At 45.0% G+C, this 11,619-nt stretch overlaps 2 protein-coding genes across 5 annotated transcripts; one reads left to right on the forward strand and one right to left on the reverse strand.

Moving 5' to 3' along the window:
- Positions 1–253: 253 nt before the first annotated feature.
- luc7l3 (LUC7-like 3 pre-mRNA splicing factor) lies at positions 254–6,536 on the reverse strand. Of its 2 annotated transcripts, XM_028411287.1 has the most exons (11): positions 6,310–6,536; positions 5,657–5,723; positions 5,530–5,569; positions 5,304–5,448; positions 5,136–5,213; positions 4,924–5,028; positions 4,014–4,175; positions 3,579–3,934; positions 3,016–3,194; positions 2,183–2,397; positions 721–886 (listed from the first exon to the last, which is right to left on the reverse strand). In XM_028411287.1, exons 1-10 carry the CDS (start codon positions 6,406–6,408, stop codon positions 2,216–2,218), a joined length of 1,413 nt encoding a protein of 470 aa, XP_028267088.1. In that variant the 5' UTR covers positions 6,409–6,536; the 3' UTR covers positions 721–886; positions 2,183–2,215. The 2 variants fall into 2 exon arrangements, with proteins under 2 accessions (XP_028267089.1, XP_028267088.1); XM_028411288.1 differs by having other exon boundaries at positions 254–2,397; positions 5,136–5,210.
- A 931-nt stretch (positions 6,537–7,467) lies between these two features.
- ankrd40 (ankyrin repeat domain 40) lies at positions 7,468–11,619 on the forward strand. Of its 3 annotated transcripts, XM_028411299.1 has the most exons (6): positions 7,468–7,729; positions 7,837–7,984; positions 8,395–8,543; positions 8,618–9,250; positions 9,948–10,129; positions 10,265–11,619. In XM_028411299.1, the coding sequence occupies exons 2-6, from the start codon at positions 7,851–7,853 to the stop codon at positions 10,406–10,408; spliced, it is 1,242 nt and encodes a 413-aa protein (XP_028267100.1). In that variant the 5' UTR covers positions 7,468–7,729; positions 7,837–7,850; the 3' UTR covers positions 10,409–11,619. The 3 variants fall into 3 exon arrangements, with proteins under 3 accessions (XP_028267100.1, XP_028267099.1, XP_028267101.1); XM_028411298.1 differs by having other exon boundaries at positions 7,468–7,984; XM_028411300.1 differs by lacking the exons at positions 9,948–10,129; positions 10,265–11,619 and adding an exon at positions 9,421–9,937 and having other exon boundaries at positions 7,468–7,984.

Genomic DNA, 11,619 nt, shown 5'->3' on the forward strand with positions numbered 1-11,619 from the left:
AAAGATTAGATCTGGCTCCTAGTCATCTGGTCAGGTCTTGTGTGGCGCTCTTTCCACCTTGAAATGCGACTCTGCAGCATCAGCAGATTTGTTTTCCAGCTTCTTTGTCGAACTGATGTGCAAAAAATGCTGTGATGTAATCAACCGTCACCGTGGTGACTCGTCGAGCAATTCAGACCAGAGCGAACGAGCTGAGGTGTGGAAGCAGATTCGCATATTTCCATGACGTGAAGTAAAGCAAACACACAATAAATACAAGTTTTTACTTTTTTATTTCATCTTAACATGAACATTAAAAGCAGAGCAAATTTAAACAAGTTCTTCAGTCCTCAAAATATTTTGATCAAAATGAAATCAGAGTATTTTTACAGTTACGGGACACGAGCGATGGACGTAGCTCTAAAGTGGAGGAGAAAAAGAGACACTCCCTGTCTAACATTGTACATACGCTTCCAAAAAAAAAAAGTCAAGAGGTGAGGTGGAACGTGACAAATCAATACAAACCACAAGCACTGTTTTTATTTCAATTCCACTAAATGTCAAGGAACATGGAGGATGTGTAAAGATTTCAAAATAAGAGAACAAAAACCAATATCTCCTCTAAGGTTTGGTATTTAAAGGTCTGAAAATCAGATGAACCACAACTACCCTCGTCTGGCCAAAAATGAAAAAAAATCTGATATATTTGTAGACAGGAAATGGAACTCAACCTTTCCTCTCTCTGTGTTTGCTTTTACATGTGTACTTTGTGTTTTTTTTTTTCTTTTGAATAAGCCACTACGTATCTGTGGTTCACCTTGTTTTTAAGCAGCGACGTGTCAGGTTCAGGGTGAGGATGGGTTGCGCTCTTCCACTTCTTCCTCCACCAGAAATATCCCAGCATCCCCTGTGGGGCAAAAAAAAACGTCCACAGAGAGGAGTGTTAGCAAAGGTCCCACCATCAGACATCATCATCATCCCTCAGAGGAGAACGGAAACAAGAGACACCGTAAAAGCTACTCAAATACTAGCACACACTTGTACATTATTGATGTTTTTCTGGGAGGTCTAAAATGAAGATGATATTCCCTTTGCCAAAGTGAAAGTGCATAAATCAATGCTTTAGATCTGAACTCTGTAGAAACACATACATCGGTGACAATTTCCACTTTTGGCAGAGGTATACCCATCTGTGCATCATTTTCTTACAAACATGTGTCTCTGATTCAAATCACATTTTCTCCCCAAACATGTTAAAAAAAATATATATACATAAATATACACCATCAAGCGTTCTGGATCAGTACAGCATTGTTATTCTGACAGAAATGGATGTGGGTAGAGAAAGGAGTACCTGGGGTGAGTACCTGCACAGTTTGACAGTCAGAGAGTATCCTTGATTTTTAATTTGCCCTTTTTCTCATGTGGTCTCGCTCACAACACCAACGCTGTGTGAGGTATGGAAGTCAGCTGCAATTCATGCGATACACCCCTACCCTCCAGTTAGTAAGCCCGCCCACCAAAACACACACTTGCATGGCATCATCAGGCACAGTCAGCTCGACAACAAATCCATGGCATTCGAGTTTTGTCACATACGCCTTTAGGCCCTGTGTGTCTGTGTGTTTACATGTGAGCGACACAACAACACACATGTAGGCACACAGTGACTGAATCTCAACCCTACAAGGAATATCTCAACAAAGAGCAAGTTATTACAGCTTCCTTCTTTAAAAGTAAAAAAATAAAAACAAGTAAAAAAAAAACAGGCAGGAAAACGTTGATTATTTATGATTGTTTTTTTCTGCCATTTTGTCCACAGAGACAAATAATACATCTATAAGGATCAAAAACCGATACAAAACGAGGGGTACCTCCGGGCATGTTTGCTCAGGGCTACACTGGCCTTTCCCTCTTGGCTTTGTGTGAATGTTTTCTACCTTCTTCTCATTCATCGGGCCTAGTCCTTCATCTTCAGTGCATACTTAAGATGCACTATTCAAAAACAGGATAAAGATATTTGCATGTAGTACATAAGACAAAATCATAGGCATTGAACTGAACATAAACAGGGTGGGAGAGGAAAGGTGAGAGGGTGGGTAAGGCAAGGGGGGATGGGGGATGGGGGAGGGAGGTTGGGGTTGTGAAAGGGTGGAGGGCTGGGTTGAGAGCCAGGGGAGAGTGAGGAGGAGGACGCACTTACCTGAGCCTGATCTGAGGTCCTATCAGATCAGTTTTAATTGGACTGAGTGTCACCTTCAGAATGGAGGAGCTCTTGCTGGCCGTTAAGCAGAGGGGAGGAGGCAGCTGCCTCGGTCTGCATCGGTTCCGCTTCTGAAGAAGCCTTAATGGCGGCCGCATCACCGTCGGCATGTTTGTCTTTCTTAGAGCTGCTCCTCTCCTCCGTCACCTTACGGTCTGAGGAAACATTAATTTATTATCATCTATGGTCAGGTCGTCTAGGGTCCACTTTACTCGTCATGACATTTTTACTGCAACAGAAATGGTCCCCTTATCGTCCCTTTGAGCCTCAGACCTTCCACTGAGGTGTAGAAGTCATGGGGCTCAGAAGGTGAAGTAATAATCAGACCACAACAAAAAACCCCTAAGGGGGAATTTTCTGCAACAAGCACTACGGTCCTGGCCAAAACATTACATGATGTTTTCTAAACCCAGGAAGTGAAGACAGGCATAAGATGGCACTATCGTTTACATAGTGAGAAAAAAGTCCAATACAGAGGAAAGGCAAGTCAAGTGATCACAGCTGCAGCATGCAGAGGCTTCGCCAGCTGCCTTGGAATCTACTATTATTTTACTAGCTGGATGTGTTGTTGGAGAGAACTGATTTTTTTCATTAACATTTTACTCAAGTAAAGTCTATAGTGGCAAAATGTCTTTGGTCATACACACAAGGCTAAATGGAAAAAAACAACTTTTAGTGACTGATGGTTGAGAAAACAATATAATTAGACTAAGCCCAATTTTAAGGTTTGAGAAGGAAAAGCTTCAAACTGCCATCTCCCTCAAAGTCCTCACCTTTGTCTTTGGACGACCGCTCTCTGTCTCTTTCCTTTTCTCTGTCCCTGTCTTTGCTGCGGCTGCGGTGGCGGTGCGATTTACGCTCCGAGCTGCGGGACCTCCTCTTGTCGCGACTGCGGGAGCGTCGCTTTCTGTCAGAGCGATCACGACTGCGCCTCCTCTCACGGTCACGGCTCCTGCAGGAAGAAGGAGTTACTACATGTTAAACGCAGAGGTCTGGCGTGTGTTAACGATGCAGCCGTGGTGGTGCTTTGGGATGTATGCCTACATTTTGTCTCCTCTCTGTCCTCACTACTGAGAGCTGGTATTTAAAATGTTCAATAAGGAGGAGAAGAGTTACTTTTAGAGCAGCTAAGTGAAGTTTGATAGCCTTCATCATTTGAATTAGTACTGTCAGCAGCATGCTGGATGCACCCTGCAATTTCAGGACATTTGTAAAACACAAAGCAGGCTTAACTTGCAGGGTTTACAGAGCAGTCAAACTGTCATGTTAGCTCTGAGGGTGGATAAAAACTGTGCTCTAAGTCCAGTCTCATCACTGTGGGTAAAGTCAGCTGTACCTGCTGCGTTTGCGTTCCCGCTCCTTGTCTCTGCTCCTGGACCTCCGACGATCCCGGGATCGACTCCGCTTCCTGTCCGACGCTCGACTGGAGTGGCGACTGTTGGAGTGGCTTCGCCGTGACCTCCTGTCCCTCTCTCTGTCTCGATCTCTGTCCCGCTCTCTGTCCCTCTCCCTTTCACGTTCTCTCTCTCGTTCCCTCTCTTTCTCCCGTTCCTTCTCTCGCTCCTTTTCCTTCTCTTCCTCCTCTTTGCGCTTCTTCTCCCTCTCCTCCCTCTCGCGCTCGCGGTCCTCTCGGTCTCTTCTAAGTGCTGGGTTTTCACCTTGCGGGTCTTCAGAGCGGCGACGCAGTTTTTCCTGAAAGAAGATACATCAAGTCACATCACAGCTCAGCGTCATACCTGGTTAAACACAAGCTCAGGCACAATCCCGTTACCTTGAGCTCCTCTACAGTGGATTTGATCTTGGCATAGCCCATGTGCTGCTTGCCCATCAAGTGGTCGTCAACCCGGGACTGTGCGTCACCCACAATGAGAAAGGCCCCACACACCTCACACACCTCCATCTGTTTCTCCTGGGCTGCAAAGCTCTCGATAGTCTAGACACAAAATATATATATATATATTAAAAGAGTCATTTGTATTTAACATGAATAAACTGTGTGTCAGCTGCCAACATAACATAAACAGCATGGGGTTCGCAGGTTTACCATTTCAACAAGGAGTATGTTAAATAGACAGCAAGGTAACTTATACTCTGAGTCTGTTACCATGGCAACTCGCTTTTAGACTCCTTCCCTTTAAACAGCAAGAGGCAGTTTCATTTCCTCAATCGCTCAATCTTTACGACGCATGCTTTACCAGAAGCTGAGTGAATATTTATAAAACCTGTCTGCGAGGAGGCTGATTTAGTTGACAGTTAGCAGTTACTGCTCCAATACAACTATAAGATTATGCTTAATTGATTTATTATATTTCACTTTTAGCACCTTTTGTTTTCCACCCATGTCAGCTGCCGCTACAAGATAATGAATTTCAGATTTAAGATAGCAACACTCCTTGCTGCTGAAGCCATGTTACTTTTTTAACGGAACATATGTTCAAACTCGCCATGTATCTGCTTCAGGTGCACCTCTTGCTCTCAGCCTCTAATTCCATGGTGAATCCTGGTATCAGGGCTCCATTAATGATGACTGTTTGACAGTTAATGTACATTCACTTAACTCAGCGACTGACAGAACTGATTCCAAGGAGCCCATTTGAAACCAGAGTTTGTTGAACCTCCTTGATGAAACGACCCCCTGAACAGTGTCTATAGGGCGATTAGCCCAATGTTAGCTGACTTACCGAGGGGGTGGAGCTGAGCAGCTCCCTCTCCTCCTTTAGCTGCTCCACCAGCTTCATCATTCCCTGGGCCTCCTCCACTCTGCCTTCTGACCCCAGCTCCTCAATCTGAGTGAAGGTAATCACACTATGTAGCAATGCAAAAACACCAACAAGTAGTTTCAACTGTCTTTTCTTCAAAATGTACAAACTATAAAAATGTGTCCATTACATACTTGTACAACCAGGTCTTCAATTTTCTCTGTTAGAACCTGGGCCTTCTCTTCATTCTTCCCTGACGGAGCAGGACCCTGCTGAAATATGGAGGCCACGTATTGCAGTTTGAGTTCATGATTTGTGCTGCAGATGACAGAATAAAGTGTCAAAATCAAAATGCAACTCACTCCGGCATTCTGCTGCGCCTGGGAAAGGGCCAGCCGGGCATGACCTCTACGAATCCGCCTTTCCACTTCTGCAAGGAGTGACTGCAGGTAGCGTAGAAAATCGCGTTCGTAGCCCTCCTTCATGAACCGGGAGCTTTTCTCATATCTGGTCACGGAAATGTTTAAATAGTTGAAAATAAAGAGACTTTACAGAGAAATTGGTTTCAAACTTATAACTAGAACTTACGATTTTCTGAGATTTTCATCATGGATTTTCTCACAAGGACCTGTGGGGAATGGTAGAGCACATGGATCTGTCAAGGACTGCTGGATTAAATCAGATTTATTTATGGATCCTCACGTTCTCCACTTACCCAGGTCAGAGCGGGTGTTTGTGAAAAGCTCAGCTGGACAGAAGCCACACAGATAGTACCGACAGACCTTCATGAAGTAAAAAATATTCATTTTAATGTTCTGCAAACAGACCTCTTAATTCCAATTTAAGTAATCCGAATCAGAAATACTTTATTGATCCCTGGGGGAAATTGCTTTCATTCCAGGTGCTCCATGTATACTCAAAAAACAGGTTAGGAATATAAAATAAGGTAACGTAGTAAGAGTTAAATAAAAATAAAATAAGTACTAAGCCTGTAAATGTGTAAAATGCATAGTTATATTTTTAATTTTTCAGTTAACTCTTAACATAAAAACACATGAGACAGAGCAGGCTACAATACTCAGTTCAATCCTCAAACTGGCGCTTGCAGCAGCTCAGGAAGCCTCATTGTGTGTCAATGAACCAGCTTTAGCATTCTCTGCTAATTCGGCTAACACGCGTGTGCAGACTTTACTCAGCATATACGCACCGATTCGGCGAATAATCAATTAAATCTGAATCAATGACACGCCGCTTACTTAAACTAACTCCTACACTCCGCACAGTTTGCTCTTGTCTTGGACATCATTATATTACACTATCATCATTGTCAAACTAGCTAAGCTAATGTTAGCTCCAACGTTAACTTACACTCTCGTCGTCCCATCGTACGTTGGACCGCTTCTCATTCGGGGCCAAGTTTCTGTCTCGGCCCATTAACTCATCGAGTAACTGGGCTGCGGAAAGCATCTCGCCTGGAAGAAGGAACCTCGGTTAGAAGCAGGCCAGTTCACAACATCTACTGCGCAAAGTACTACTAATCAAAATGGCAGACGCCGCCGTGACAACAACGCCCGTTCACAGCCCAACAGCTCCGGCGGCCGCTGACCCGGAAGTACAAGTGTGACACATATCTAATAAAATAATAATAATATAATGTTTTAATGTACACAATGGAAATAAAGGTATTAAATATGTATGAATAATATAGTTTTGCGTTTCTTCGTAAACAAAAACAAACAGAAAAGAGTGTCTCGTCACTGGCATGACGTTCATTTTTGTGTTTGATTGCCGTTGCTAGGCAATCAAACTATTGTTCTTCACTCTTGCTCTTCACTCTCTCTCTTTCTTCTTCTTCTTTTATATTCTTCCGTACGTTTTTTGGCGCAGCATATCTTCATCATACATTGACCGATTTCAGCCATTCAACTATCAAAATGTTCATCTCACAGAGGACATTCCGGGTCAACTTCAACTTTTTCAAAAAATCTAATTTTTTAAATATTAAGCAATTTTGTTGTCATTTTTAATACTATTTTAAAACTTTTTAATCTTTGCAAACCCATAAACATAAAAGTAAAAGATACGCAAATGTAAGAATATAAAAATAACTAAACTAAAACTAGACAAGTAGGATTAAAATATCATTATCTTTAGAAAGAAAAACATTTTGAAAAACATCAACTGTAAAGTTAGGGATGTGGCAGTAGATGGGCATAGGTTATCAAAATATTGACTTAAACACTTTTGTTGTCTTCCATGCTGTAGTGCTGTAACATTTTATTACGTCGTATTTATTTTTGTTCATGTTTAATTGTTGTTTACCTTTTCACAATATTAAATATTGCAAACTTTTAAAATGAGCAGAAAGCTTCCCTCCAGCAACACGTGTTTGGTGATAAAAGTACTTCAACTTGAGTTAATTGGTAATAACTGTGTAAAGTTATAACATATTTATGACTGAAGTGCTGAATGGTTGAGCTGCGTGTTGTTACTCGGGGTGGGGGGGAACTAACCTTCCTGGTGACTGTTGTCACATCCAAAGATGCCCCCTGATGAGGCGGTGGTGTTCCTGGCAGCGCACCGAGCGGAGCTCTGACGCCGCTGATTGCCTGAATGAGCCGCTGACAGTGAGACTAAAACTTGAAGCGAGCAGCAGAAATAAATGGCGAGGACGGAACTCGCTGTGTGAACCATCAACACCGACTTAGATCCATCCGGGTCGATTTGCTGCCACAAGCTAGCACCAAAGTCTCTGCTAGCACCTCGCTGAGCTAGCCAAGGAAGGAAGGTTAGCCGGGGCAGCTAATGTTAGCCGAGCAGGGTGTATTTACACTGACAATCAGTGGTTAGCGCTGGCAAGTTAATTGTACATTTCCTATGATCTCACGCCGCTAGCTGTCTGCATCAAAATGTCCATGACTTCGTTGGATAAGGAATTACAGGAGCGCCTGAGAGAGGCGTCTGCCATCGGAGATATCGATGAGGTGCGGACGTTAGTGGAGAGTGGAGTAAATGTTAATTCACAGAACGAAATCAATGGATGGTGAGTGTTGACATGGCACGATTATAGTTAAAAGTGTTGTTTTCCATTAACAGCAAAGTGCGAAGCTGCAGGGATTAAGATGTTCAGCCTGATCCTCTTAGCAGAGCAGCTTAATCAGCCACGCCACCAACACAAAGTGTACACAAACTGCTGAGCTGGCTAGTTTTTCTGAGTGATCGTGAATAAAACAGAGATAAACAGTGACTGAGGAGTTGCCCTGCAATTAAACGTATCAATTACCCTCTGACAGTGGAGGAGAAGCAACGTCCTGTAAAGTCAAAGAAGATTTTATGGAAATGTCTTTTAACTGACTCCCAGGATGAGCATGCAGCCTGTTTTAGTGCCAATATCATCTGGTTATTTTTCATAAGTAATTAAACTGTCTGTCTGTTTCCATTAATCCCCGCCAGGACTTGCCTGCACTGGGCATGTAAGAGGAACCATAAGCACATAGTGTCCTATTTACTCAGCTGTGGAGCGGACAAAGAAATCCTGACGGCTAAGGACGAGCTGGCATCGCAGCTCACATCCAAACCGGAGATCAAGCGACTGTTAGGAGGTAAAATATGTGATGAGATGAAGATGTTTCAGAGCTGTTGTTATGGAAATAATCCCTTTCTGTTGTTGCCACAGTTGAGGTGGAGGAAGTGCCTGAAGAGAAGGAGCCTGAGTTGCCAATCATCCCCAACTACCTGTCCAACCCACCCTTCATGTACTCCAAGATGGACAACCAATCGGACATCATCCTCGCCGAGCACCTCACGCAGAACGGGTCTGGAGAGCATGCTGAAGACACACAAAGCGACTCAGCATCGCTCTCGCCAACACATGAGCCTCAGAAATCCTCACAGAGCCTGGTCTCTGACAGCCCGAACCCCGCCCCCAATCACAGTCCAGCCCAGCCCAGCGAGCTGATTCCTGTGACGGAGCAGAACGGCGTGTCGCCCAGCATGGCCTCGTCCCACAATCATGCCGCGGTGAACTGCACGGTGCCCATGGACCTGTCAGTGGAGCCTCACCTGGTCAACCACGCTGACTACCCACATGCAGTGGCGCACAACGGCACCATGTGTTCGCCTCCGTTGGCCTCACCCAGCCCCAGCCTGGCCAGCAACGGGGGGAGTCAGGTCCAAGCCCCGATGGCGAACCCTACGGTGAGCAGACAGCAGTCCATCCCACAGCAGCTGAGCTACGGCCAGGCCAGCGGGCCGATGCCAGCCTTTCAGCCTTTCTTCTTCACCAGCACCTTCCCTGTCAACGTGCAAGGTGAGACCACTGTTAATTATACGTTCAACAGGAAGAAGGAATGTAACTTTACAGTGTGAGGGATAGCTAGCAGGTAGCAGTTAGCATGTCTGTAGAGGATTGTTGTGTCTTTGTGAGGAAAATGTCAGCATTATATACACTTTTACTTAAAGTTATTTATGAACCAACAGACCTCTCTTCATCGCCACTTAGAACAGCCAGCACTTCCTCACAGGGGGTTCCAGTAAACACTGAGAGGAGTCACTTCCTGGAGTTGTTTCATCACCTTGAGGTTGCCAGGCATCTACCACCGACCCCTTTAAAGATAGTGCAGCTGGCTGAACTCCTGTGAGGCTCAACAGGGGCAAGAAAAGCACACACTTTTAAAATATGTTATGTGTAAACAGTGTTCAGATCTTCAGTCAAAATTTTGTCTTGTGACCATTTGGAGAACAGGCGTTGTCTGTGTGAAGGCATCCAACCAGTCAAACCAGACAGGGTTCTCAGTGGAGGCCGAGGCTCGCTGCTCAGCATCCTCATTATTAACAGAGATTAACAAAACATCCGCCCTGTCGACAGAAGAAATGATAGAATCAGTTCCTAACAAATTTACCTGTAGCATCTCTGACTGTTGCAGCCGTGTCATACTGCCCAGAAAGTGTGTCTGATTAAAATGTTTGAATCAAATGCTAGTCGTGCATGCGTGCTCCCTTTACAGAGTTGGTACTGAAGGTGCGAATCCAAAACCCCAACGCACGAGAGAATGACTTCATTGAGGTGGAGCTGGACCGCCAGGAGCTAACCTACCGCTCTCTGCTGAGGGTCTGCTGCCGCGAGTTGGACATCAGTGCCGAGCATGTGGAGAAGATCCGCAAGCTGCCGAACACCATGTTAAGAAAGGTTAGCTTAACTTTTTTATGTGCTCATTAATGCTAGTATTGGCAGCTGTACATATAAATACTTATATAATTTAGGTTTTGCATGTCTCCTGATTATAATCAATGATCAGGGTTGTTATTGATCTCTCCTGCACAGGACAAAGATGTGGCCCGGCTGCAGGACTTCCAGGAGCTGGAGGTGGTGCTGGAAAAGGCAGAAGGCCTGTCCCTCTTCTCCGGGGCTGGAGGCCTAACGGACAGACCCTGCTACAACATGAAGGCCTCCCGCCTCACCTACTAGAGCTGCCACAGAAGCCCCCTGCTGTCCGGCGGGCTCCTGTAGCTACCCTCAAGCGACCACACCTATAGCTGCCTGCCCAGGTTCCTCGTTCCAGCTTTGTTCGGCTTTGGTGTTTCCCTAACTGGGATTTGTTTTTTCAACTGTAGCTGTTGTCCTCCTCCTCCTCCCCTTCCTCCTCTTCCAGCCTTCCTGCCGCTTCAGTGTACCCAACCAGTTGTAAGCGATTACTGATGCATGGTGTCCTCGATTATGTGCGAAAGTATTCGGGCCCCTCTCGCCTCTCTTTATCTCTCTCTCTCTCTCCTCCCACTGCACTTTGTGCCAAGGCTCCAGTGGGACAACAACAGAGGTGGGGGTGGGTGGGGGGGGGGGGGGGGCACTGGCTTGTCTTCCTTATGGGCTAGACTTGAACGGGATTCTGCAATAGCCTTATATGGACACATTTGTATACTGGCTGTGGACTGCGGTCACCGAGGACGACGGGAGAGATTTACATAACTCTGGCTGGTGTGACGGTCACAGAGCGGGACACACGGTGGACTTTTAGACTGACCCGTGGAGCGCCATCACACTTTACATGCTGTAACCTGCAGAGGGCCGCCCCTTTGGGCCTTTACTTTGAGGTGTGGGTGACATTTAGGACAGATAGTTCTTTTATTGGCTGACCACATACAGTATGCTTTAATCTCTATGGACACCGTAGGAGCACTCGCCTCCCTACACATCGAAATCATCCAGTGATGCACTGTGGTAACGGAACATTTACTTCTAACAAGGCTGTCTTTTTTTTTTTCATGGAAAACATTTAGAGGTAAAAAAATGCAGCGATATTTTTGTGTCATCGCTTCTGTTTCTGTTCAGCCCCTTTCAGACATGAGATGCTAACCTGACGAGTCAGAGGTTACCAAGGAAACCATCTGGGAAGCCCTTAAACAGATACTTGGTAACTGATTGGAGAAAGTAGCAGTTAGCTTGTCAGAGGAGAAAACATGAACAAAAAGCACTGTATGGACAACATCAATCTTACAACACGCTGCAGCACAGGGGAGACGTTTTCAGGGGCCTTAATAGGTGACGGACACAGTAAAAATGAGCAAAAACACACATCGTTTGCATTGTTTATACAACTGACACCAGACACTAAGCAGGTCCGCCACCCTTTAATGTCCCCCAGAAACATAACCTGTCACACTAATAGTAAAACCAAAAAA

This window comes from Parambassis ranga, chromosome 8 (assembly GCF_900634625.1).
Source record: "Parambassis ranga chromosome 8, fParRan2.1, whole genome shotgun sequence".
NCBI lineage: Eukaryota > Metazoa > Chordata > Actinopteri > Ambassidae > Parambassis > Parambassis ranga.